Genomic DNA, 26,154 nt, shown 5'->3' with positions numbered 1-26,154 from the left:
GTTGAACTCACAGGAAGATACAAGAGCAGTCTTATGACAAAAGCATATCCATTGACAGAGAAATTCAAGTTCTGCTCCTTTATAATTAGAATCCCCATAGAAACAATGTATGTTGTTTAATATGCTTTTTAGAATAATTTTCCAGAAAAATAAATTCTATATTTGTAGATGTCAAATAAACAGTTCTTCTTACTGTTAACAAAGAGAAATCTTCACATGGATTATTGAAATAGCCTCCTGATGGAGTTAAGAATGGAATTCTATGACTTCCTGCAATACAGACCATTGCAGATGTATTGAACTGAACATTTAGATGTACTTCACTATCGACACAATATTAATATATTTGTAGACACAATATCCATATATTTATACTCATTCTAAGTGTGTTTATTTTAGATTTGTGGTTAAATACATTTAGTCAAACTGTTACAGTAATATTATTTGCATAATTTTTGGACTACACTTTTTGAACAAATAATTTGTCTAATCATACTTTCTAAGGTTCTTGCTTACTGGTAAACTTATACAGTACTTTTACTGTGAAATAAGCAGGTAACTTACTTTTTCTGGACATCCAAAGTCACTATAAGTACATGGTATTGGAGCAGTAGGGCAGTCGTTGTCATAGTGATTAAGCAACTAAAATACACAAAGAGAACACAGCCATTTGGAGCACAGATGGTTGCTTATGATACACAGATATAAAACACTACCATATATCACACACATCAGACCAAAATAATTAACAATTAACTATCGAGAAATTAATAAGTCTTCTGGAACACATGTACACCTTATGCTGAAAAAAGCCATTTGCTAATTTATTGTAAGCAGTAAAGTAGTCTCAGTACAGCATATGACAATTTTTTTGTAAGTCAATTCCCAACTTTCTGGAAGGCACATGCTACATGGTACCTTGATATGTTTTACTCTTAACTAATTTTCTCTGTACACAGACATTCTGAAAGTCTCTGGGTCTTGATTAGAAACATGATCTAGTAGACTAAAGGAAACCAAGGCACTTAGTGGAAGAGCAACATAAGAAAATTCTCCTGTAGCACAAGACACAAAAGGCTTCTCACTGCGACTTGGCTCTTCCTAAACAAGCCCTTCTCATTTCCCATTGTACCTTTTGAAAAAGAAATAAATTAGCTGACCTATGACGTGTCAAAATCTATACTTCTATCATGCTGTGGCAGAAAAAAATGATAGCTTCTTACCTGCTCTCTGATTAGCTCCGTGTTGCAGTATTCACAGAAAACATTTGCCAAGGGGCACTTCTGATCATGAAGCTTCATTATAATGAATGCAAAAGTAAGAAATAATTCATTTAACTGAAAGCAGACTGATAATTATTTTAGAAGTATAGTTAGATGTATTTTGTGGTAGACAGACAGCAATACTCTAAAAAATAAAACTACAGGGAAACCTTTTAAACACACTCTAACATATTTGGTGGGACTAGAATTAACGTGCACACTGGCAACAGAAAATCTCTAAAACAAATTACAATCCTCAAAGGTTATATTTATATATTTAATATATTTTGTAAATTTTTATATTTTTAAGTCATACAAAAGTGCAAGTGCTCAAATGTGATATTCTACAATAAATATCTAAAATCTACAACTAATAAATATTCATAAATATTCATCAAGCATCCAATCCTTCCAGTCCACTTTCAATAATCAATTCCAGTTTCAAGAGTTGTAAACTGTATTTTCTTTGTTCTTGTTCTATTTCAAAGCTGTAAATATCTGTGTGGAGCTTGAAAGCTATGAATATCTTGTGTGGAGTATCCTCAGATGACAACACTTCCTAGTGGTTACAGCTGAAACGCTCCAAAATTGGGCTATGAAAGCCTGTACTTACTTGTTCTTTGTGCTATTTCAAAGCTGTTAATATCTGTTCGAAGTTTCAGAACTGTTCATATCCATATGGAATATCTTCAAACGACAACATTACCTAGTGGTTACAGCTGAAACCATCCAAAAATTAGGCTGTAAGAGCCTGACGGGTGTCACCTGCCTACTTTCCCGTTTCGACAATGTCTTTTTCAAAGGCTCAAATCAACATACAAATCACTCCAACGCCACCACACTCATTTCCTGGAAAATGAAGGAGCCAACGGATTTCCCAGTAAATGAGTGTGGTGGTGTTGAAGTGATTTGTATGTTGATTTGTATGCACTTTTGTATGACTTAAAAATATAAAAATTTACAAAATATATTAATATAACCGTTGAGATTTGTAATTTGTTTGAGAGTGTTCTACACTCAGAGGACCCCTCTTATTTGGCTAACAGAAAATCTCTAGACAAACTGCATGGCAAAAATGGACGTTTGTGATGAAGGGCGTCTCCTGACTTAGAAGTAAACTACAATTTAAGGAGGTAAAGAAACATTAGAGAAAGAACTGGGATACTAGGCCAGAACTATGGTAATAGGTACACTTTTAACCGAATGTATAAGAAAATACAAAATAAAACTAGCATTTGATTTTTTATATTTAAATTAAAATTAAATACACTTGTCTTTGGGAAAGGGTAAAAAGGATCAAATCTTTACTATCCCATGAAAAGAAATTTACAAATAGAGTTCCAAGTAACTCTGAACCAGACCCATTTTTAAAAGGTAATACAGAAAGAAGTGACTTCTAAATTATCAAAATATTTATCAATGCCATATTGAAAACGAAACCTAACAAGCTTGTAAAACAACAAAAAGGAGCATGTTTTTTACACACACCTCTTTATCTTCATATGCCATACTTATGACACAATTTGGACAAGTGACTTGCCGCCTTGGACATTCTAGCATTACATGATCCTGTAGCTGATTCTTTTGGAAATAGCCTTGGCATTGGGGACATTCCTCTGAAGCAAAGCCACAATGCAGCTGATGATCCTGTGGAACAGCAACAACAGCATCATAAACAAAATTATTTTATTATTATTATTTTTAAAATTAATAACCTGCTCTCCCCACAAGTGGGCTCGGAGCGGGTAGCATCAATCAATAAAATAACAGTTAAATACATTAAAACATGAAAAAACAGTGCATAAGAAATCAGTGCAAGAGGCAGCAGTTCTTCAGAACAGCCCATAAACCAAACCCAACTTAGTACATCCCATGGGATGGGTGATGGCATACGCATTATAGTGGGTCGGCATACAATCAGGAGGGCTACATTCCCCGCTCAGCAAGAGACCAGCAGAAAGGTGCTCATCCAGCCCCAGACCCAAGCTCAACCATATGCCTGGTGGAACATCTCTGTCTTGCAGGCCCAGCGGAAAGATAATAAATCCTGCCGGGCCCTGGTTTCTGCGGACAGAGAGTTCCACCAGTTCCATGCCAGGATCAAAAAGGCCCTAGCCCTGGTCAAAGCCAGGCAAGCATCCTTGGGGCCAGGGCCCACCAACAGTTGTTTATCAGCTGACCTGAGTACCCACCAGGGAACATATAGTGAGAGGCGGTCCCACTAATTAAGCTCAAATTATTATTTCACTTAAAGAGTGATTTCTATGTAGGCTTTGATGTACACTGAATTCAATGGTAGCCCATGGGTCATAAAGGCATCCTGTGTTGTAAGAAGACCAAGAAGTACAATAGCAGTTATTTCAAGTAACAGTGCTATCCTATGCAGAGCTACTCTCTTTTGAGTCCAAGTGCTTAAAAGTTTGTAACTCTGTATATGATACTACTATAAGTTACTCTGCTATTAAAACAGGCACATAAAAAGCCCAGGCACCCAACACCTCAGAAATGTCTAGTATAGGATATGTGGGCAAGCTTTTAACGGACTTATTTGAAAAGCAGCATTAAATCAAGGCTCTGAAGCCTCTTATTCAGTGGCAGTGAAAAAGTACTAACTCAACTGCTTAAGCCGTTTCAAAATCCTTAAATGGCAAAAGCGCTGGGAAGTATTCTGAATTTTTAATACCACTTCAAACATTATAAATTGCTCTAGGATCAGGGCTAGGGAAGGAAGTGTCCAACTCATGGGTTGTCAAGGGATTTGTCTTGCATTTAATTGAAAACACTAATGTGTAGGAAACTGTGTATAAGTACTGGGATCTGTATTCAGTCTTCATACTATTTCCTCATGAAAATGCTTGCAGAAAGTCTATTTGCAGTGTTTAGAGACCCACTGACTTCCGGTTGAAAGAAATGGGCTTCACAGAAAACAGCTACAGATTTGAAGCACATCAAATAGGTTTAGGTACTACAATACAGACAAGAGGTTTGGCACATCCTATGTAACTGTGGGCAGAATGTTTACCTCTCTAGTCCTATCCCTTGCTGATGCTAATCAGTACAGCATAGGATTTGGTTGCAATCCTGAAAAAAGTTTTTAAAGAAGTTTTAATATGCCCCTACCTCTAGTTGCCTGAGTTCCATCTTCTGATCACAGCCCTTGTTAGAACATTTCACTCTCAATGAGAGAATTTCACGCTTGGCAAAGTTGTCAGGGAACAGCTGATTTTCTAGTAAGATTTCATTGTCTATTGGACATTTCTGACCAGCATCTCTGTCAAAAAGAAGAAACGGTACTATAAACACATATATCTAACTATACTATGTAAGGGTTGGATCCTGTCTACATTCCTTGGATGGAAAAACAACTTCTCTATCTTCCCAATCCTGCCGAACCCTAAAATGACTCCTGAAATGCGGTCCCCTGTCCTTCAGGAACAGCAACAGCAAGATGAATGAGGAGCTGGATTACCATACTGTGAAGTGAGGATCCCGCTCCCCAAAAGTCTGGATCTTTTTAACAGGATCCAATCCAAAGAGAGGGAGTGAGTATGCAAAATTTCAACCAGAAAACAAAATTAGATGTTAACACCATTTGCAGTATATGTTTTAGACTATAGTAAGACTTTGTCTGCTTCAATGGATATTTATTAGAGAGACATAAATATAGGTAGAAAGAGGCAAATTTCTGCAGCTGCTTCTTAAAGCAATATGAAGGATACATCTATCAATGGCTATGTTCAGAGACAGTATACCACTGAGTATCAATTGCTGGGGAGGGGATATTGCCTTCATGCCACATGCTTGTGGGCTTGTTGGGCCATCTGATTAGCCACTATGAAAAATCTGATGCTCATCTAGACCAAAGGTCCCTCATGAGGTGCCTGTGGGTGTCATGGTACCTGCCAACACTTTTCCTGGCAACTGTCAAGTGTTTTTTGCATGCAGGCAGGGTGAGATGGGGCTTTTGCCCAGCAGGGCCTCTAACTGACCATTCTTATTGGCTGTACAGATTTCAAAAAAATTGTTTTGACAGCAGCTGCCACTACAGCACAAGGATCTTTACTGTGTGACGGAAGCGAATAAAACAATATTCTTATTTAAAACAGCATCCTGTTAAGTAATGCTTCTGTCTGAAATGTTGAAGAATTACATTAGAATTGTGCATAACTTCACTACTTAACATTTTGTGGTTGGCTCTGCCTCCTGTGGTAGCCATTTTTTGAGTGCATCCACAATCCTGTGTCAGAATTCTAATTGAGCCCATAGACTGAAAAGGTTGGGGACCCTTATGCTCTGTATACAAAAAGGCATTTTGCCTGTAAATGTTGTGACATATGGCAAACAGATTAAAGGTATGCAATGTGTCCCATCATTACATAGCATTGTTGATGTATGAAGTCCTCAATCATCTTGTCAGGTAGATTATTATTCCATGACAGACATGGGAATGGAGTCAGACTCATCAAGAGTTCCTATAATATTATTTGATTTAATAATATTTGATTTATATACTGCCCCTCAGGATGACTCAACACCCACTCAGAGTGGTTTACAAACTATGTTATCCCTCACCCCCTGTGAGGTGGGTGGGGCTGAGAGAGCTCCTTGAAGCTGTAACTGACCCAAGGTCACCCAGGTGGCTTCAACTGGAGGAGCGAGGAATCAAACCCGGTTCTCCAGATTAGGGTCCTGTGCTCTTAACCACTACACCAAACTATGGCTGAAATGGGGTTCCCCAACATTTCATCTGTACCTTGTACCACATACAGAATGGCAAACTGTATTTGGAATGCCAGCCAATCATTGTTATAAGCTATGGTGTCCCTTCCACCCCAATCAATTACAAAGGACAAAGCTGGTAAGATATAAGAGTTTGGGGCTAGACAATAGATTTGGTTCTTCAATCTGTTCATATATACTCAAATCTTAACTATTTCAGTCAGAATTGTCTATGCAAGCTTCTGGTAGAGCTGGATGAAGCACAACAAAGGACACCAGAGACTGTACTGGGTATATGACAATGGAATACACATTGCAATACTCCACCTTAAACAGGAGGTATAATGTGTGTGAGTGTGTGGGAAAGTGTACACACATGACGACCCAATAATTTTTAACAGAATGTCTCTTTCTTGGTTTTTGTTCAGTACATTCACAGCCACGTTGGAAGACAATGAAATGCAGAACTATCATTTTTCAACTGAAGAAAAAAGGAAGCTTATATTCAGTATTTTATTAGTCAGCATCTTCCACAACATTGCTTCTAAAGGAAGCATACTTGGTTTTGGACCTTGAGAGGAACTTGTTGTAGTGGTTTTACTTTTTTCAATGGAACAGGGACTATGACTCTTAGCCTACTATTTTAGACTTGGAAAAATAAAGCAGTCAAGAATAGTTTTAGATCTCAGACTCACAAAACCTGTTACAAACATCCTGTTTATACTGCAGCTCAGGTAGTAGCTGGACCACAACTGCTATCACAGGAACCCGGTTGCCAGTTGCAAAATACACAAAGCTTGCAACTGCAGTATAAACGGTAATACTCCAGTGCTAGCTTTAATAAGCAGGCTGGGACTGCCTTTGGAAGACTATTCCAGCATTAATAATAATAGGAAATTGAGAACAGTGGGAAGTGCTATTTATTTACACACACAGAAAATGCCTCTTATTAGAATGAGACCAGCATGCATGGAGGAAGGATTTTTAAACTGTAGAGATTCCCAGGATGCACAGAAATGTATTATATAGCATTTTATGCAATGGAATTTTACCCCTATTACAAAATTATCCCCAAGTGCTGTGCTTATTTTTTTTTAGTTAAGTAAGTGATAATCATTCAGATATATGCAAGACAATAATGGGAGACACTAATTTATATAGGTTGCTCCCTACCTCTGTCTCTGTAGATACCAACCAGCTAAGAGGAAAGAAATGTTCAATGAGCTCTACTGAAAACTGAGTCAGCCAAAATCTACTTTTGCTTAACTGATCACTGTTATTCTGCCCTTTGTTCAAGAAGCTTAGGGTGGCATAATTGACTCTTCTTTTAGTCTCACAAAAAACCTGTGAAGTAGGCTAGGTTGATACAGTGAATGGAACAAATCAAGCATCATAGCGAGTATGGATAACTCAACTGTTTGTTCTGCATGAAACTGGAGTACAGCAGAATCATGGAAATTGTCGGCTTTGTTTCTCTCATATCTCTCAAATTAGGGAAACACACAGTGAAGAATTAGTGCTTTTTCAGTCCTACGCTTTATCTACTAGTACAACATTTGGATCTTTCAGCGCTTCTTTTAAAGAGAATTTTTTTAAAGTTCACCACTCCTGCAATAGGAGCACCTAATAGGAATAAGTATTTTTTCCAATTAATGTAATTTACACCTGTAAGCCAGTCCCTTTCTGTTCATGTTAAGTAATATTCTCTAGGTGTCTGAAGAAAGGAGCTCTGACTCTTGAAAGCTTACACCCTGAAAATCTTGTTGGTCTCTAAGGTGCCACTGGGCTTAAATTCTGCTATTTTACTACAGACCAACACGGCTACCCACCTAAAACTATTCTCTGTGGTGGCTCCCACCTTATAAAATGGCCTGCTTAAGGAGGTCAAGAAGGCTCCCATTTCCATCATTCTACAGAATGTGAAAACAAATGTTCATGAGGAAATTTTAAAAATGAAATTAAAACTGTAATAGAATGGAACAATCCAGGAAGATGCTGCCTTTGAAGAGGACTGACTAGGACTGCAGTAAATATGGTTTGGCTGCAAATCAGCGCTCTACTGGTTCAAATCCCACTACTGCCATGAGCTCAGTAGGTGACCTTGGGTAAGCCATTCCTCTCAGCCCCAGCTCCCCAGCTGTATTGTGGGGATAATAATAACAGTAACTTGTTCACCACTCTGGGTAAGGAACTAATCTGTCTAGAAGAGTGGTATATAAGTGCATTTGTTGTTGTTGTTGTTACTAAATTGCAGTGATTACTGTAGGTACCATCTTGCTTTTACTGCATTGTCTTCTACCTTCTGCACAGTCTGTACACTTTTAAGGAGTTTGTTTTTCACATCAAGATATTTAGTTCTCAACATGGCCCCATTTGTGGATACTTAAATCTGGAGATTGGTGCCATGGACATACAAGACAGAGTTTTCTACAGATCTGGAAAAAAAGCTCCGGATTTGCAGAAAAAAATGGAAATAAAAAAAACCTACAAATAGCAAAACATAAAAGTGAAAAATTTGTTACAGTAATGCACTATTTGGGGCAAAACCTCCATACAATTTTAAGATAACAAGTAGCTACAGTAGTCTGTAGTATGGAATAAAACTCAAGTCCAGTAACTCATAATGTGAACTTCGACTCACAAAATCCTGGAAAATTCTGTAGGCCTTTGGTGCTATTGAATTTTGTTCCATTATTGTTTTAAGAAAGAGAAAATTTTCATTCATTTAGGGTTCTCTTTAGAAGTTTCTTAGTATGACAGTATCCTCATTTTAAGCAAAATACTGCATTTCATTTTTTATTTATTTTAAAATTAATTCATCTTCAGGATGACCAGGGCTTTTTTTCTGGGAAAAGAGGTGGTGGAACTCAGTGGGTTGCCCTCGGAGAAAATGATCACACGGCTGGTGGCCCCACCCACTGATCTCCAGACAGAGAGAAGTTTAGATTGCTAAGGGGAGTTTAGATTGCCCTCCGCTCCAGTGGCGCAGAGGGCAATCTAAACTCCCTTCTGTCTGAGATCAGGGGGAGGGGCCACCAGCCATGTGACCATTTTCAAGAGGTTCTGGAACTCCATTCCACTGCATTCCAGCTGAAAAAAAACCCTGAGGATGACAATTTCTGGTAACAAAATATGAATAAGCACACTACCAAAACAATAAACAATTTTAGAAAACTATCCAATCCCCCCATATCACATTAGATCCCAGTTAAATGGTTAGAGGATGCCAGCTTGCAGTCACTGAGTATAACTTTTTTTTATGGCCTTCTTAAGCATATCAAGATTGCTGATGCTGGGATTTGAGCTATCTTGCAAGCTACCATACCTTTGCTATCTTAGCTGTATTTACAAGTCATAAACATTTGTTTTAACTTTTAAAAATTTACACAGCCAGTCTGGAACTTTGCCAGCAGTGATTCCTTAACTGTGAGCTCTGCGCAAAAAAAAAAAAAAAATTCAATGTCTCCATTTGACTCCAGAATTTGTTGGGAAACTTCTCCCTACTTTTACACCTGCTTTCCCCAAAGTGGCATCAATAGTATACATGGGAGCAACTCTGTTGAATACCTGCCAGTTACACAATCATCAATGCAATATACCTGAAACTTTTCTATTACGGCAATATTGATCATTATAATTTTTCTTTGCATCAGTTAAGGACCTTTGCAACCAAGCTGCTGTATGCACTTCACAACTGCACAGTCTTGCATTAGTTTTCCCACAAGCTGACCTTTACCTTATGGATTTGACAATGCAAGCTTTGCAGAAACGGTGTCCACATGGTGTTTGTACTGCTTCTCGAAGAGCCATTAAACAGACAGGACATTCATATTTACTTTCCAGTGGGGGGTCAAACTCCACATCGTAGCCCTGAATATCTTCTATGAAAGAGTTTGAAAGTGTTCCACCAGTGCCATTGCTGACATTGCCAACAACACTCTCCTCTTTGGCTCCAGAACTGCAGGTGCTGGCCATGGCTGCACAGCAGCCACTTTCTTGATCACTGGTTTCAAAGAAGGTGTTACTATGTAGTAGACTCATAGTAATTAGTGAGGTGCCAAGGTATTATCTGTGGAGAGAGAGACAAAGAGTTGAGCTGCCAGAGTTCTACTTCTGGTGTGACAGTGTGCTATATACTGTGACCATTTTTTCAAGGAGGAAGAAAAATCCCCCCCCCCAAAATCAAATCTGAACTAGTTTCACATTTATTCTGCTGCAACAGTCCTGCTTATTCCACAACTACCAAAGTTAACATATTTCATTCAATCTATACTTTATTTTTAGCCATAACTAAGGTTCTCTCTGTACCAGACAATCATCATACGGTTTATTCTAAAAATTACCACATGTAGAATGAGCAGTCACATCCCATTCTGTTTCAGTTTCTGACTGCTTCCATGTCTTAGTATTAACTTTAGAAATATTTTTTTTCTCTGCTGCTTTCACAATTAACACACAGAAGTCTTTCAACCTGCCTCATCCACTTAAAAAAATTCTAGCTCACTTGTCGGCATTTTACAGGAAAACTTTTAAAAAAGGTACTTATAATTAAAAACCCCTACAGTATTATTTATTAATAGTCCCTCAGTTTTACCCATTTTCCCTCTGCCAGTCTCATAACTGATATTCACTGAGGCATAATCTCTAGAATAGGCTTCCAATTATTTGATAAGGACATTTCGTACTCCAATCAGTGAATAAATTAAACCTCTTCACAACATTCTTACGTTGACCTGCACATCTGTTCTCAATTCTGCTAGCAGTTTTTAGTAGTGGAGCTTTCAGTCAATCTATAAAATGAGTTACATTCAAAATAAAAAGGACAGAAAGGATAAATATGTTTTTCTGGTCTTTTCTTTTTCAAGAAAAATTATCATCAGAAAAAAGAAGAGATTATCCTGTTTCTTTACAGCTGAGAGACTACAACTATGGAAGTCTATTTCTAAAAAGCTCTGAAATTCTCAGCTTGACTCGCTTAAGAAGGATGGTTGTTGTGGGTTTTCCGGGCTGTATTGCCGTGGTCTTGGCATTGTAGTTCCTGACGTTTCGCCAGCACCTGTGGCTGGCATCTTCAGAGGTGTAGCACCAAAAGACAGAGATCTCTCAGTGTCACAGTGTGGAAAAGAGAAGAGATGTAGGTCATTTGTATCTACTCAGGAGGGGTGGGGTTGAGCTGAGTCATCCTGTAAGAGTTTCCCAGGGTGTGGAATGCTAATGGCGGGAGGCTTCACTGTATCCTGAGGAGGTTCTTTTGCATATGGGTTGGTACTTGATGTGCTAATCTTCTCTGCAGGGCTATTGTCAGGGATAGAATGTTTTGTTAGCCTGGTGTTTTTCAGAACTGGCAACCATGCTCTGTTCATTCTTAAGGTTTCTTCTTTCCTGTTGAAGTTTTGCTTATGCTTGTGAATTTCAATGGCTTCCCTGTGCAGTCTGACAAAGTAGTTGGAAGTGTTGTCCAGTATTTTGGTGTCCTGGAATAAGATACTGTGCCCTGTTTGAGTTAGGCTATGTTCAGCCACTGCTGATTTTTCAGGTTGTCCAAGTCTGCAGTGTCTTTCATGTTCTTTTATTCTTGTCTGGATGCTACGCTTTGTGGTCCCGATGTAAACTTGTCCACAGCTGCAGGGTATACAGTATACTCCTGCAGAGGTTAGGGGGTCTCTACTGTCTTTTGCTGATCGTAGCATCTGTTGTATTTTTCGGGTGGGTCTGAATACTGCTTGAAGGTTATGCTTTTTCATAAGCTTTCCCATCTGATCAGTAATTCCTTTGATATATGGCAAAAACACTTTTCCTGTGGGAGACTGTTTTTCTTTGATTGTTTGATTCATCCTGGGTTTGATTGCTCTTCGGATTTCATTTCTGGAGTAGCCATTTGCCTGAAGTGCGTGGTTTAGATGATTCATTTCCTCATTGAGAAAGCGCGGCTCACATATCCGTCTTGCACGATCCACTAATGTTTTCATTATGCCTCTTTTTTGTCGGGGATGGTGATTGGAGTTTTTGTGTAGGTACCGATCAGTGTGAGTTGGTTTCCTGTAGACCTTGTGACCTACCTAACTGAAAGTTTGCTTTGCGGATGACCCAGGTATCCAGGAATGGGAGTTTTCCCTCGATTTCTTTCTCCATGGTGAATTGTATGTTCAGGTGGATGTTGTTGAGATGATTCAAAAACCCCATCAATTCTTCCTCCCCATGGCTCCAAATGATAAATGTATCATCCACAAACCGGAACCATACACTAGGTTTGTGGTGTGCTGATTCTAGAGCTGTTTTTTCAAAATGTTCCATGTAGAAGTTTGCTATAACTGGGCTGAGTGGGCTCCCCATGGCCACCCCATCCATCTGTTCATAGAATTCGTTGTCCCATTGGAAGTAACTGGTTGTCAGGCAATGGTGGAATAAGGCTGTTACATCCTCTGGGAAAATCTGATTAATAAGTGCAATAGTGTCTTTTACTGGAACCTTGGTAAACAGGGATACAACATCAAAACTGACAAGTATGTCTTGTGGATTGAGTTTCAGAGAACTGATTTTGTTGATGAAATCTGCTGAATCTTTGATGTAAGACGAGGTTTTCCCGATGTGGTCCTGCAGGAGATCTGCCAGATGTCTAGCTAATTCATATGTCGGTGAACCAATGGCACTCACAATGGGTCGGAGTGGGACTGAATCCTTATGTATTTTGGGGAGTCCATATAGTCTAGGTGGCTGTGCTTCAGTCTTGCATAGTTTTCTGTGCGTGTCGGGATGTAGTGAGGAATTCTTGATCAGCGCCCCTCCTGAGTAGATACAAATGACCTACATCTCTTCTCTTTTCCACACTGTGACACTGAGAGATCTCTGTCTTTTGGTGCTACACCTCTGAAGATGCCAGCCACAGGTGCTGGCGAAACGTCAGGAACTACAATGCCAAGACCATGGCAATACAGCCCGGAAAACCCACAACAACCATCGTTCTCCGGCCGTGAAAGCCTTCGACAATACATCGCTTAAGAAGGTTTAGCAGAAAATAATGGGAGGCTAGAAAAAATAGAAAAAAGACTACTACAGTATGTATTTATTATCTGTTGCAACCTACATTTAAACTAAGTTAATGAGAGCTAAAGTGCCATTTTCAGTATAGAATAAATCGAGTTTATTAATTGAACATGATTCTGATGAAACACATTACATCCAAACCGACAATTTATTATGACACGTATTGATACAAGACGACATAGTTAAATCAAAAGGCGAGTGGAATGCTGCACATTTAATCAGACAAAGACATATCTTTCAAGGCTGGTAAAAGAAGCCAAGAGACACCCAAAGAGACAATTTTTTTTGTTTCCCTATTCCCTTGTTGTTATAGACGGCTAGTGACAGGCAGGGCTTGTTCCAAGTTTTGGGGGCCCCCAGGCTCCCCTCCCCAAATTGCCTGCCTGTGCATCCTCACAAGAGTGCTCACTGCTTACACTCACAGCTGCCCTTTTCTTGATGGAGACACATGCAGCTGGGCCCACCAGCAGTGGCCACAAGGAGGACTATTGCTGTGTACTACCTCCACACCCTTCCCCAACTGCACTGGGCACCTGAGAACACTCACATGTGAGTGGGTGGGGGAAGGGCATGCAGGTAGGCAGCAAAAAAGGTGCTGGAGCAAGATCAGCGGCAGTGGGTCCCACTGGGCCCTGGCAGCTCTCCCACCTGAGGACGTGTCACTGCTAGCTCTGATGATAGGACTGGACACAGAAGGCAATATCCTGTGACTCTGTCAATGGACCATGGAGCTTTCCTTCTTCATTCCTACAAACTCTTCTTCCTTCCAGAGCAATTACTGCCAAGGTCACAGGATGCACACAGGCCAGTGGGTGTGTTGGAACAAGGGTGTGAAATTGCTCCACAGCATTTGTACAAAGCACAAGCACTTTCTTCCAATCACTGCACTGCAGGCTTTCTTAATTCTGTAATACAGTAGCACTTACTCCTCAGATCACGTAGAGCCACATTTACAAACATCATTAACTAAAAAAGTAGAGATGGGCCTGAACTGGAAAAATGGTGGTTCATGGTTCGTGAAACGCGACAAACCTACGCTAACTTGCCTGATTTGTGAACCGGTTCATTTAGTTCATAACTTCATTTCCAGAGGCTGTAGATTGCCTCCTTGACAGTCAGAGGTGCCAAACTCACATGGAGTTTTCAGCAGGCTCTCCTCCATCCCTTTAAGTTTGGCAAAAATTGGATTTCGGATGTCCGAGTTATAGACCCCCAAAGCAGGTGCCCCCAGAAAAGTTCCATTAGATATAATGGGAGCCACAAATGCCAATTGACTTGCATTGGTTCCATTGAAATACACTGCAGCACCAAAAAGTTGCAATGAAAATGTGGAGTGGCGTTAGAGAATCTTCCTCTGAGAACGGAATGATGGCCCCCAGAATGGAATGGTTCCTGGGATCAGAAAAACTGCTCAGGGGCTGGAATGGGGACATTCAAGGAGATGTTCTTGGGGAGACAGGAATATTTTTTTTGAGGACAGGAGGACAGAGACATGAGAGGTTAACTTGGGGGGAAGATGTTCTTTGGGGAGACAGGAATATTCTTGTACAGGAAAGGACAGAGGCAATCCATGAGGGAAGGTCAATCCTGGTGGGGCGGGGGAGAGACCTTGGGGGAACAAAAATCTTATTTGGGGAAAAGATGTAGTCTTTGAAGAGAAATATTCTTTGAAAGGACAGAAAGAAAAGACAAAAGTCTTCTTTAAGAGGAAAGAAAGTTCTTGGGGGAGACAGAAAGAGTCTTGGGTGAGAGCTGCAGCGACCAGAGTCCATCTCCCCAATACGGTTGCAGAGAGGGAAGCCTTCCACCAGTGGAATCCATCTCCGCAACAGGGTGGGCGATTCTTGAGGGGACTCATGAGGAGGGGGTTAAATAGGGGATGGGGCTGCATCAGCAAGCAGTTGGGGTGTTGAGGCCCTTGATGGTCTAGTGGCAAAGAATTTCCCAAGGTCTGAGGTTCAGATCCTCCTGGAATAAACCCACCTATGGACAACTGAGTCCTTCTGCTGGGATGCATTCCTCACACGAACGCACTAGGCTTGGCCTCTGAGGCTGGCACCAGGAGAGTAGGGGTTGCCAGCCTCCAGGTGGTGGTTGGGGATCTCCTGGAATTACAACTGATCTCCAGGTGACAAAAATCAGTTCCCCTGGAGAAAATGGCTGCTTTGGAAGGTGGACTCTATGTAGTTGCTGGGGAGGGGGAGGGGAGTCAGGCATTCAAGATTCACATATAAAGAAAATGGGGGTGGATTTAGAGATATAAAATTTTAAAACTATACAAAAACCACAGAAATTTGGGGGAAGCTGGTAAGGTATACCTACAATGTTAATTTTCTTATCAAGCTTAAGCATATTTTACTGCTGAAGAATGCATAATTTTAAAATTAGTATATGATATATCATATTCTTTGACCTATTTTTACAAAATTTAGAAGAATAAATACTTTAGAGCCACCTCCAAAGCCCTGGCACATAAGGGTTTAGGATGGAGTTGGAGCACCATGCTGGAATATGTCAAAAACAGATCAATAAAAAGCCTTTTCAGTAGTCTAACTGCCATACCAGATAGAACTGAGTTTCCCCAGGAGTGTACTGTGGATGCAGTGAGACTTAGTTGGCTTCCTCTCCAGTCCTAGTCATGGTCCTGATGCTAGCACAATGTTCTTCCATAAAAAACCTCTCTGGCATAGTTCAAAAACCTCCCATACAGACACATGCAAGGGGAAAATCCACTCAGCCCTTTAAAGCAACCTATTACAGCTCTCCCAAGAAGTATATAAACCCTGAGCCATGGCTCAGATGACAAGAGTGTGCAGCACGAGGGCCATCTCTCTGCCCATGTTGTGCAAAGATTGGAGGACTCTGGTGGTGGGTACCTCACAGAAAAGGCACTTTGCACAACAAAGAGCACTGAGCACAAACAGCCAAGGGAGGGAACATACACAGCAGCTGCATTACCTAAAACTGCCCTACTCAGAACCATTACAGTACCCTGCCTCAGAACACAGATACTGAAGAGGAGACCCTACTCCTTTGTTGGGTGTGGGGAATACACCCAAAACAAGTCAGCACCCTGCCTGAAATGAGGACTGATCCCCATACAGTCTCTATGTATTTCCTCAACAATCCTGACTCCCACAACTGTAGCTAGCTGTGATATGTACAATGCAGAAAGGGGTAGCAGCTGCCAGATATATTGGCACTCCAGTACCATGCTCTCAGCACGATCTCATGTTGGTGTCACCACCTCCTCTGCAGGTGGAGGTTACAGGAATCACAAGTGCAGTCTGGGGTGACTACCAACAACTCCATTCTGAACTGTGCTACTGCTGACGAAACACCTATGATGCATATTGGCTGCAGGATGAGACCATCATGAAGCAGCCCCAGCAGACAGTGCAGACACAGTTCTACTGCACCTCCAAACACAGGATACGATGGCTCAGTTGTTACACTGTGTCCCCCAAGAGGAGCAGAACTTCCTCCAAGCCGGGCGGGGGGGGGGGGGTGGACCTATGGACCCTTGTCTGAGCACTACAAGCAGAATTTTGGCAGTCATTTGCTACTTGCTGTTCCTCAGAACATTACTCATTATTGCTACCATGACTCTTCAGACTCCGTAGGTAGCTACTTAAAAGGGTAGCAGCCTGGAAGGATAGCATTCTCAGTATGATGCCACCATTGCTGAACCTGTGACACTACCAAGGGCTGCAGTAACAAGTGTGCATCTTGCTGTTGTGCTTTGCATTTGCCAACTCTCTCAGTCCAGCCTATTTCCTGTGCCAGTGTTAGCTGTTCAACAGACAGCTGTTTGAGTGCTGAAGTTGCCTTGCGTGCAGTGACTGGGACTCATTAGTCTGTTAGTGCAATTTCCAAAGGCACAGGAGCCTTATTGCATCAAGAGTTATTACAACCCCAGTCATCTGATTTAGTTTCTGTGTTCTGTTCAATAAATGAGGATCCCCCTACAGCTGTGTCTGTTTAACTTGGATCCCACCACTAAGCTCAGGACCAACATCCTGCTCACTCCTAGCTTCAGCTGTCCTAGTATGCCAGGTTATGGATTTCTGGGGCAGCCAATTGGCATGCGGGCCATCCCTCAACTGATGTTTGAAGGAGCAAAATCTCACACTATGCTCAAGAATCCAACAGGACTGCATCAGGGATTTTTAGTTGTGGGGATTTAACTGTGTGAAAAGGAACCTCAGATATGCTATACTTGTAAGTTTCCATTGCATCATGTCTGCCTCTGCCCTCTTCCCTGCTCTGCTATATGTGGCTGCCATTGATATCAGGCTTGCTGGGGATGCCTAATAACCTCTGCTTTGTCACATTCCTGTGTGCCCTAATGTATGAATGATGGGGAGAATGCTTCCAAGTATGAGATGCATGGGTTCTAGCCCCAGTTTTGCTGCTGCGGAAGAAACTGATCTGCCTTCTGGCCAGTATTCCACTTGCTGTGAACTGAACCCATGCCTCCTGTTTGCCACATGAGTACTCTCCCCAGTGAGCTACCGAAGGGTGACAGGATTGCTACTGGTGAAGGTACACATCTGTGTACCCTTGCTGCTGCCCTGGTGTGTACACTCTCCTTGCCTATGTAATGGAAACTCAACTATAGGAGGGGACTCAAACCCAGCCCATTGCTCCTGTTAGTTGTGTCACTGTTCTCCTTCCAGTTGGGGGAATTTTGATAATAAACAAGCAAAGATTCCCACATGTGAAGGTAATGTCTAACCAGAGTTACTACAGACCAGGATTCACCAACTGGAATGTAAATTTGACTAAGTATTCTACTAACCAGAACTAGTGGAATGCCTAGCATTTGGACATCACACCAATCTGAAGTTTAAAAACCACTGTTTAGTGTATGTGATATCTTGATGCAGCCTTGATGGGAATGAACAATACTAAATTATTTTTAAGACCAAACTTGCTTTTAATACAAGCCTCACATCATAATTAACCAACAAAAAAATTTCTCTTGGATACTTTGTACTGCAAAGTTATTTTCACTGATCTTTTACAATGCAGTAAGCCTATATAGGAAGAGTAACCAGACAAGAAGAACTGCATGCCTCATAACTTACTAAAATGCTTTCAAGGCATCTGATTTAACACAAAACTAGCTTACGTTGCATTCTAGAAAATGGATAAAATTACTATTTCTATTACATTACTAACCACCAAATCCTTTGTTTTATTTCCCATCTAAAGTTCTCCAAATAACTCTGAACAATACAGATGACTTGCAATAATTTTTGTGAAATATCTTGAATGTCTGAACAGAATACTATAGCAGTGGTAAATATTAGGAACAGACATCCTCAAATAATAGCCAGGCACAGTAGTCAACTATTTTTCTAGCATTTCTTTAAATGGAAGGGAGTTTGTCTCCATAAATGGTAACAGGCAGTATTTCTAGAAAGCTAGAGAACCTTTCTGTCATTTTCTTTTACTTTAAGGAAAAGGAATGTTCTCCATATCTTATCAAAGTAACTTTTATTAGATGTTTTAAATGACAGCACCACAATTATGGACTAGTCTCCCTAGGGAAGAGTACTTGGCACCTCATTCTCTATTTTCAGGAGGCAGATGAAGATTGTTTTATTTAGGATGGCTCTTGTTTCACCATTGTTAAATATATCAGTGTTTTTAACTGCGTTTTATGTTTGTTTCTGTTTTATACAGTAAGTGGCCTTGAGTTTATCTAAGAAGTCAAGGCGGCTAATAAATATTTTAAATAAATAAATAAATGTTATGTGTTCAATTTATTTACTTCATTGATATCCTACCTTTCTCCTCAAAAGGGACTCAAAGTAGCTTACATCATTTTCCTCTCTTCAATTTTATATCTCTCAAGGTTGTTGTGAGGTAGGTGACTGGCCCAAGACCACCCAACATTCCATGGCAGAATGGGAATTAGAACCTAGGTCTCCCAGTTCCTAGCCTGTCACACTAATCACTATACACTGCATTGTCTCTCAATTTAGTCCAAAGACTCCAAGCTCTTACCACTGCATTTAAGTGACTTACTCAAAGGGAAAACTGATATATCCATTCTCCATGGTACAATATAAAGAAAACAACTGCTTTAGAAACTGTTCTTTAAGATTCCTACATTCTTCTTTTCAATATTAAATAATAAAGTTGTAGCAGTTAAAGTGTTGCTGAAACTATAATCCTATACTTATTTTCTTGCAATGTCTCATGTAAATCAGAGAGATTGCATACATAGAACAGGCCTTACAATATATTTAAATTCATAACTGTAGTTTGAAATCATGTTGAAAAACCTGTAATTGAAAGTTAAGGTTTCATGATTTGGGAAGATATTCCCTGTGAATACAACAGGAGTGGTATAACCTACTATCCTCTCACTCATGCTGCACATAAAGCTCTTCCTAACTTTATTTTCAGGTTGTGGTCAAACTCTGATCCCGTACAGAATACCAGTTCATATACTGCATGCTAATTACTCTGGAATAACTACCATGTACTGGTCAGACATACTAACATTTATCCATAAGCATAAATTAGCGGGGAGAACAGACCAACCACTTCTGATGTAAGATGTGGAGCATGTTAATTCATATTAAAAGATCTTAAGCATGTATTCTAAAAGACAAACATACCAATATGTAGATTTCATGTACGGTCATTGTAGTATCTTGGTAAAAATTAAGTGAAAAATATCTACTCAGTACAGACAACAGCTTACCAAGTGGTTGCATTCAGATCATGTTAAGTTATTACTCGGTAAATGGCATCTTATATTTACTCCAAGGTAGGACAAGCTAAACATTTACTATTATTTGCAAGAATAGAATAGGGACCTTCCCATACACTGCAAGGAATCCCTGTTCCATCACCCAAAGAGCAGCACTTAAAAAGAGCAGTAGCAGAGGTTTTAACCAGATTTTCTTGCATCAAAATAAACTAACCACTAAACCATACAAGCAACAGAAGAGCTTCATTTTCACTGCAGACTGACAATCTTATTTTGTAATCTTGGTTTCTAGAGACATGTTTACAGATACACAAATGTTATTCTGATCAAACCCAGGAGGGAAAAAACCCAAAACTATAATGTGATAAAACATCGAGAACAACCCTCCACATATGAGAGTTTGACACAAAGTTCTCTCTATTAGCAGTACTGGAGAATTCCTTTGGCAACTTTCAAATTCTGTTTAAAGTTATTACCAGTCTGGGGAATCCCCACAGTTGTTAAACACTAGACAGACCTTCCAGGATAAGTTTTAGTTTCTTTTTCAGATAAATAAGGAAACAGAATGTAGCTTTAATTACAGAGATCTTGCACCTGTTGTCTTTCAAACTGCTGCACTGATTATACTTTCTTTAAATTGTTCTATTAGTGTCTATTCAATATTGAAATATAAATTTAAAACTACTATGAAACAAAAAAAATCCTTACATAGAGGCAAATCAAGGCAAAGATTCAAAATGTGGGGAAAGGACCCCAAAACTTGGAAAAATTTCTCAGCCATGCTTATATAAAAGTTATATATAATTTAGATTCTAAAGTGAAAGTTTCACATCTACTTTAGAGTATATCTGTGATTTTTTTTTAAAAAAAGGTCTTCCTGTACTCTAGTTTGCAAATTAAGATGATAGAGACAAGATAGCTTGTATTTTAGGAAGCTATGTGAACATTATAAATCAAAAGTTCTTAATTCAAGAAAGTTCAGTTCAACAGGGATCTAGCTCACGACAACCACATTTCTTTCTGCATAGTTTACCACAAGAACTAAAGACTGCATTGCTAAATACAAAGATGAAAACATGTTTGCATTTAATCATTTTTTTCCTTTTAAAGTGCCTTTTGTTATTTATACCAATCTATTAATATTCTATCCATCTGATCATATTTACATATTTAATAAACTATTATGGAGGTATGCCCCAAAGTAAACAACAACAACAAGCAAGAAACATTCAGCACAACTCCAGTAAGGGCATCAGATCTATTTTTCCCATTTACTGAGTGGTAGTAACTCATTAACTTGTCAATCTACTACTGCTTAAGCTGCTTCTAGTTTTTAACAGTCTACTTAAGCAGGAGAGGGTGTGTAATAATTCTATAGAACATTATTTATGGTAACTATTATTTGCATATTGCACCATCAACATGCATTAGCATAGGGGTAGGTAATATTTTCAGCTAAAGTACTAAAAACATGTATTGCCCACCTGTTAAAATGCTGGTGCATTGGCTAACAAAAGGGGGAAGAGATCAGAGTTGTGATTGGCCAGACATACTGGGCCCCTGTGGCACTGCCTGAGCTTCAAAGCTCATCTTAGACTCAGCAGGCAGCTATACAGGTCCAAGAAGCTATGCCTGCTGTTTTGTCCCATAACACGGGCCATACTGGCACTGTCAACTCTAGAGGAGCTTGTCTTGATTACTCTAACAAAGAACTGGTCCTGCAAGCTGGCTAAAATGGTCTGGCATACATAGAACTGTTCAGAACACATGCTGGAGCTTGCCTACTCCTGGCATAGCTCTTCACAGATTAACAGCAAGAAGACAAGTTTCTTGTGCTGAGAAGCTTATAATCCAAAAACCGTACACAGGACTGACAACAAAAAGAGCAGAAAAAACAGCCTAAGAAACACTGGAATTATATACTTCACAGAAAAGGGTTTTTGGGGGGGAGGACATAAAGGATATCAGAGGCAGTTCTAAGCTTAAAGGAAATCAAGGAAGAAAAGTCATTTGAGGGAGCACGGGACCTTCATCTAACTGAAGATGACAAGTGCCAGGAAAATGAAGCTCATTGCTAAGAACAGGAGAAAAGAGATAAAGGAAAGCAGCAGCTTTACTAGTAAATATTTTTTTTTGCTGACTCAAGATTTAGACTGGAAACCAGTGTAGGAAGTTAAAAGGGAGTGTGTGAGAGCAATGAGAGAAGTAACCAGTTTTAGTTGCAGCCTTCTGGATGGAGACAAGGGAGTCAAAGCCTGACAGCAGAAGTCCGGTAGCAGTAATCAAGGAAGGGCTCCTTTTAGCTTGGCTTTGAAGGTTCCGTTCATCCTCAAAACTTTTGACAGGCTCTCTCACCCAATGTCTTCGGTTGTGGACAGAATAGCGCTATAGACAAAGCTGAACGAGCTGCACCACCGAAAATGCTAACGAACAGAAGAGGCAGCTCTTTTATCTGGGAGTATCCCAGTCGGTGTCTGCCAGGCAGGGCTGCACACCCGTTTCCGAGCAGCAGCTGTCTCACTTCTGGTGCGAAGAACTGGATCTCTGCATTCTCCTCTCAGCCAAACACTAGAGAAAGAGCGGGAAACTCGACAGAAACTGCTGGAAGGGGTGGGGGCTGAAACGGGGAGAGCGTCTGAGTGGGGGGGAGGGGCGGTCTGCCCATGGCGTGGAAACAAGTCAAAGGAAGACCCTGGAGGAAAAGTCTGCTCTCTTCAGCCCCCCCCCCCTTTTATTAAAGGGTGCTGTTTTTCGTCCACTCACAAGGAACCCGTCGCCCCCGCAAGGCAGGCCTGTTCCTGAATGGCTGCCGAAGAGACGAAGTTGTCGATGCTCAACCAGCATAGAAGCCGACCCGCCAAAAGAAGAAGTGGCCGCTGGCAAGGCGCTCTCTTCACGCAGGCACCACTCAGCCGAGGCGGGAGGAGACCGAGACCCCAACCCGGCCCTGGGAACCCTGGAGATCACTCAAGTAGCCTGGACTCCGCGGCTTGCTCACTCGGGACGCGGGTCTGCTACCCTCGAGGCTTGGGTTCAGGGTGACTCACTGAGGAGGAGGAACAGAAGGAACATTCACCGTCCTCGGCTGCCTGGCAGTGGCAAGGCTGCAGCCACCACTGCGCCTCAGCGTCAAGTACCCTCAGTGGAAGCACCTCAGAAAACTAGCGGGCGTGCTTACCTCAGCCCCGCTGTCACCTCTTCATCCGCCGCCCGTAGAAACTTCCCCACCGAAACAGGCTAACGACGGCGAAAGGGGCAGGAAGCATAACACGGAGCGGAGTTTCCGCCTCCGTCGCTGAGAGCCGAGAAGGGCGTTGCAAGAGGCGGCTGACGCGCCACAGCGCCCCTCGCCTGCCAGTCTTCCCAAAGCTTGGCTGGCCTCGCTTTACATGGCTGTAGCGTTTCGGTTTCATCGCCCTGTTCTCCCCCCCCCGCTCCCCCCTGCTTGTCAGAAATCAAAAGTGAAACCGGTTGCAGGGGTTGGCTGGCCCCAGTGCGAAAAACACATACTCAGCCGTGGGATGTACTAAAAGGAATAAGAGGATTGCCCATTGGAAATAATGGGAACGGTTTGAAGGCCCATTGGAAATAATGGGAACCAGGAATGCCAATTTACTTGCATGGGCTCCATTGAAATACGTTACAGCACAGAAAAAGAAAAAGAAAAAAGAAAACATAGAAAGGATGTACCAGGAAGGTCTCTGGACCCAGACAGACTATTCAGGGACTGGAATGACGGTCCCCGGAAGTATCAGAAGCGTTCTGGGACTAGAATGAAAGCCCCTTGAGTGGAATGACAGCCATTGGGAGTAGCAGAAGGGCTATGGGACAAAAATGACAGGCCCCTGAGTGCATTGACAGGCCCTGGTTGTAGTAGAAGGGCTCTGGGTCTGGAAGGACGGGTCCCTGAGCTGAATGCAGCTCCTAGGTGTAGTAGAAAGGCTCTGGGACAGGAATGGCAGACCCCTGAGAGGAATGTTAGCCCCTGGGAGTAGAAGAAACACTGAGACTGCAATGACAGGACCCTGAGTGGAATGACAGCGCCTGGTTGTAGCAGAAGTGGTCTGGGACTGGAATGACAGGCCCCTGAGTGGACCGGTGGCCCTTGGGAGTAGAAGAAACACTCTGGGACTGGAACGACAGGTCTCTGAGTGGAATGACGACCCCTAGTTGTAGCAGAGGAGCTCTGGGACTAGAATGGCAGGCTTCTGAGTGGAATGATGCCCCCTAGGTGTAGTAGAAAGGCTCTATGACAGGCCCCTGAGTGCAATGACAGGCCCTGGTTTTAGAAGAATGGCTCTGAGACTGGAATGACAGGTGCCTGAGTGGAATGACGGCCCCTGGGTGTGGCAGAAGGGCTCTGGGACTGGAATGACAGGCCCTTGAGTGGAATGATGACCCCTTATTGTAGCAGAAGGGTTCTGGGACAGGAATGACAGGTGCCTGAGTGGAATGACGGCCCCTGGGTGTGGCAGAGGAGCTCTGGGAATAGAATGGCAGGCTTCTGAGTGGAATGATGGCCCCTAGGTGTAGTACAAAGGCTCTATGACAGGCCCCCGAGTGCAATGACAGGCCCTGGTTTTAGCAGAATGGTTTTAGCAATAAATTCTGCTGGGCCCTGGTCTCAGTAGACAGAGTGTTCCACCAGGTAGGAGCCATGACCAAGAAAGCCCTGGATCTCATTGTGGCCAGGCAGGCCTCCTTGGGACCAGAGACCACTAATAGCTGTTTTTCTTCCGATCGGAGAGTCCTCCGTGGAATATATGGGGAGAGAAGATCCTGCAGATATGCTGGCCCCAGTCCGCATAGGGCCTTATAGGTCAATACCAGAACCTTGAATCTGATCTGGTACTCCACTGGCAATGAATGCAGCTTGCGTAGTATCGGTGTTATATGTGCTCTACTTGGCATTCTCATAATAACATGTGCTGCTGCATTTTGCACTAGCTGTAATCTCTGGGTCAGGCTCAAGGGCAGTCCCTCCTAGAGTGAGTTACAGTAGTCCAACCCCAAGATGACCATTGGCTGGATCACTGTAGTTAAGTCACAGATTGACAGGTAAGGGACAAGTTGCTTGGTCTGCTGCAGATGGAAAAAAGAGGACCTAACAACTGCTGTCACCTGTGCCTCCATTTTTAAGGAGGCATCCAAGATCACCCCTAGGCTCTTGACCCTCAGAACTGGCACAAGCTGTGCCTCATCAAGGGCTGGGAGCTGGAGTCCCGGACCTAGTCCCCCCTTGGCTCAAGTACAGGACTTCCGTATTTGTTGGGTTCAGCTTCAGCCAACTTTGTCTCACCCAAGCAGTCATGGCTGCAAACACATGTTCCAGGGCATCTGGGGCCAAGTTGGGCCGTCCGTCCATCATCAGATATAACTGGGTGTTATCTGCATACTGATGATGCCCAGAGTAGCCCTTCTGCTACTCCCAGGGACCATCATTCCACTCAGGGACCTGTCATTCCAGTTCCAGAACGTTTCTGCTACACTCAGAGGTCCTCATTCCACTCGGGCCAGTCCTTCCTGATCCAGAGTCTTTCTGCTGCATCTGGGGGCTGTCATTCCACTCATGGGCCTGTCATTCCAGTCCCAAACCCCTTCTGATACTTCCAGGGGCGGTCATCCCAGTCCCTGAATATCTGGGTCCAGAGACCTTCCTGGAAAATCCTTTCCACATTTTCTTTCCATCTTTATTTTTGTGCTGTAATGTATTTCAATGGAGCCCATGCAAGTAAATTGGCATTCCTGGTTCCCATTATTTCCAATGGGCCTTCAAACTTCTTCCATTATTTCCAGTGGGCAATCCTGTCATTCCTTTTATCACATCCCGAAAAAAGTAGAGTAGTGAGAGGGAAGAGAGGAGGTCTAGAAAGGAGGAAAGAGGAAATGGCTGAATAGATGAAAGTGGCCAATCACAAAGAAGTGGGCTGGAAGGGAGCGGGAGAGGTGCAGAAGAGAGCTGAATACTAAAAGACACCATAAAGATTATGCACGGCGAAAACACCAATAGTTTGGGGAATGAACTTGGAAAATTAACTTATGTGGAAGTTGTGTGGCTAATGGCAGATCACACAATTTAAATGCAATAGGACCTATACGATCTAATAAATTCAGTGTGCATACAACAATGTAGTAAAAATTGGATTACAAAATCAGTGAATCCACTGGAAAAACTGCCTAATAACTCAAGAGTACAAATAACTCAAGAGTACAAAATTGAAGATCAATGGAAGAAAACAGTGGGATATGTATACCAAGCATATTGGGATATAAACGTATCAGGTGGCAGCATTCCTACAGACACATGAGTCCTCCTAAGCCATGAAGAGCTTTATCATGGCCAGACTGGTCATTTATTTCTCTGAGTAAAATCTTGGTTGGGTTGCTGCTAGTGTTGAC

At 41.8% G+C, this 26,154-nt stretch overlaps 1 protein-coding gene across 2 annotated transcripts in view; it reads right to left on the bottom strand.

Moving 5' to 3' along the window:
* TRAF6 (TNF receptor associated factor 6) overlaps positions 1-23,026 on the bottom strand; it is a 29,971-nt gene extending 6,945 nt beyond the window's left edge. Inside the window, exons 1-6 of one of the 2 annotated variants that reach the window (XM_054970829.1) lie at positions 22,934-23,026; positions 9,718-10,050; positions 4,383-4,533; positions 2,751-2,909; positions 1,224-1,295; positions 565-642 (exon numbers count right to left, since the gene is read on the bottom strand). In XM_054970829.1, coding sequence (XP_054826804.1) covers positions 565-642; positions 1,224-1,295; positions 2,751-2,909; positions 4,383-4,533; positions 9,718-10,022 — 765 coding nt within the window. In that variant the 5' untranslated portion in view covers positions 10,023-10,050; positions 22,934-23,026. Of the gene's footprint in view, positions 1-564; positions 643-1,223; positions 1,296-2,750; positions 2,910-4,382; positions 4,534-9,717; positions 10,051-22,518; positions 22,552-22,933 lie in introns of those variants that run through there. The other variant, XM_054970830.1, reaches the window with a different exon arrangement.
* Between the last annotated feature and the right edge of the window lie 3,128 nt (positions 23,027-26,154).

This window comes from Eublepharis macularius, chromosome 2, assembly GCF_028583425.1.
Source record: "Eublepharis macularius isolate TG4126 chromosome 2, MPM_Emac_v1.0, whole genome shotgun sequence".
Classification (NCBI taxonomy): domain Eukaryota; kingdom Metazoa; phylum Chordata; class Lepidosauria; order Squamata; family Eublepharidae; genus Eublepharis; species Eublepharis macularius.
Note: the sequence above shows the minus strand (reverse complement) of the source record. Positions and strands in the feature narration are given on the sequence as shown.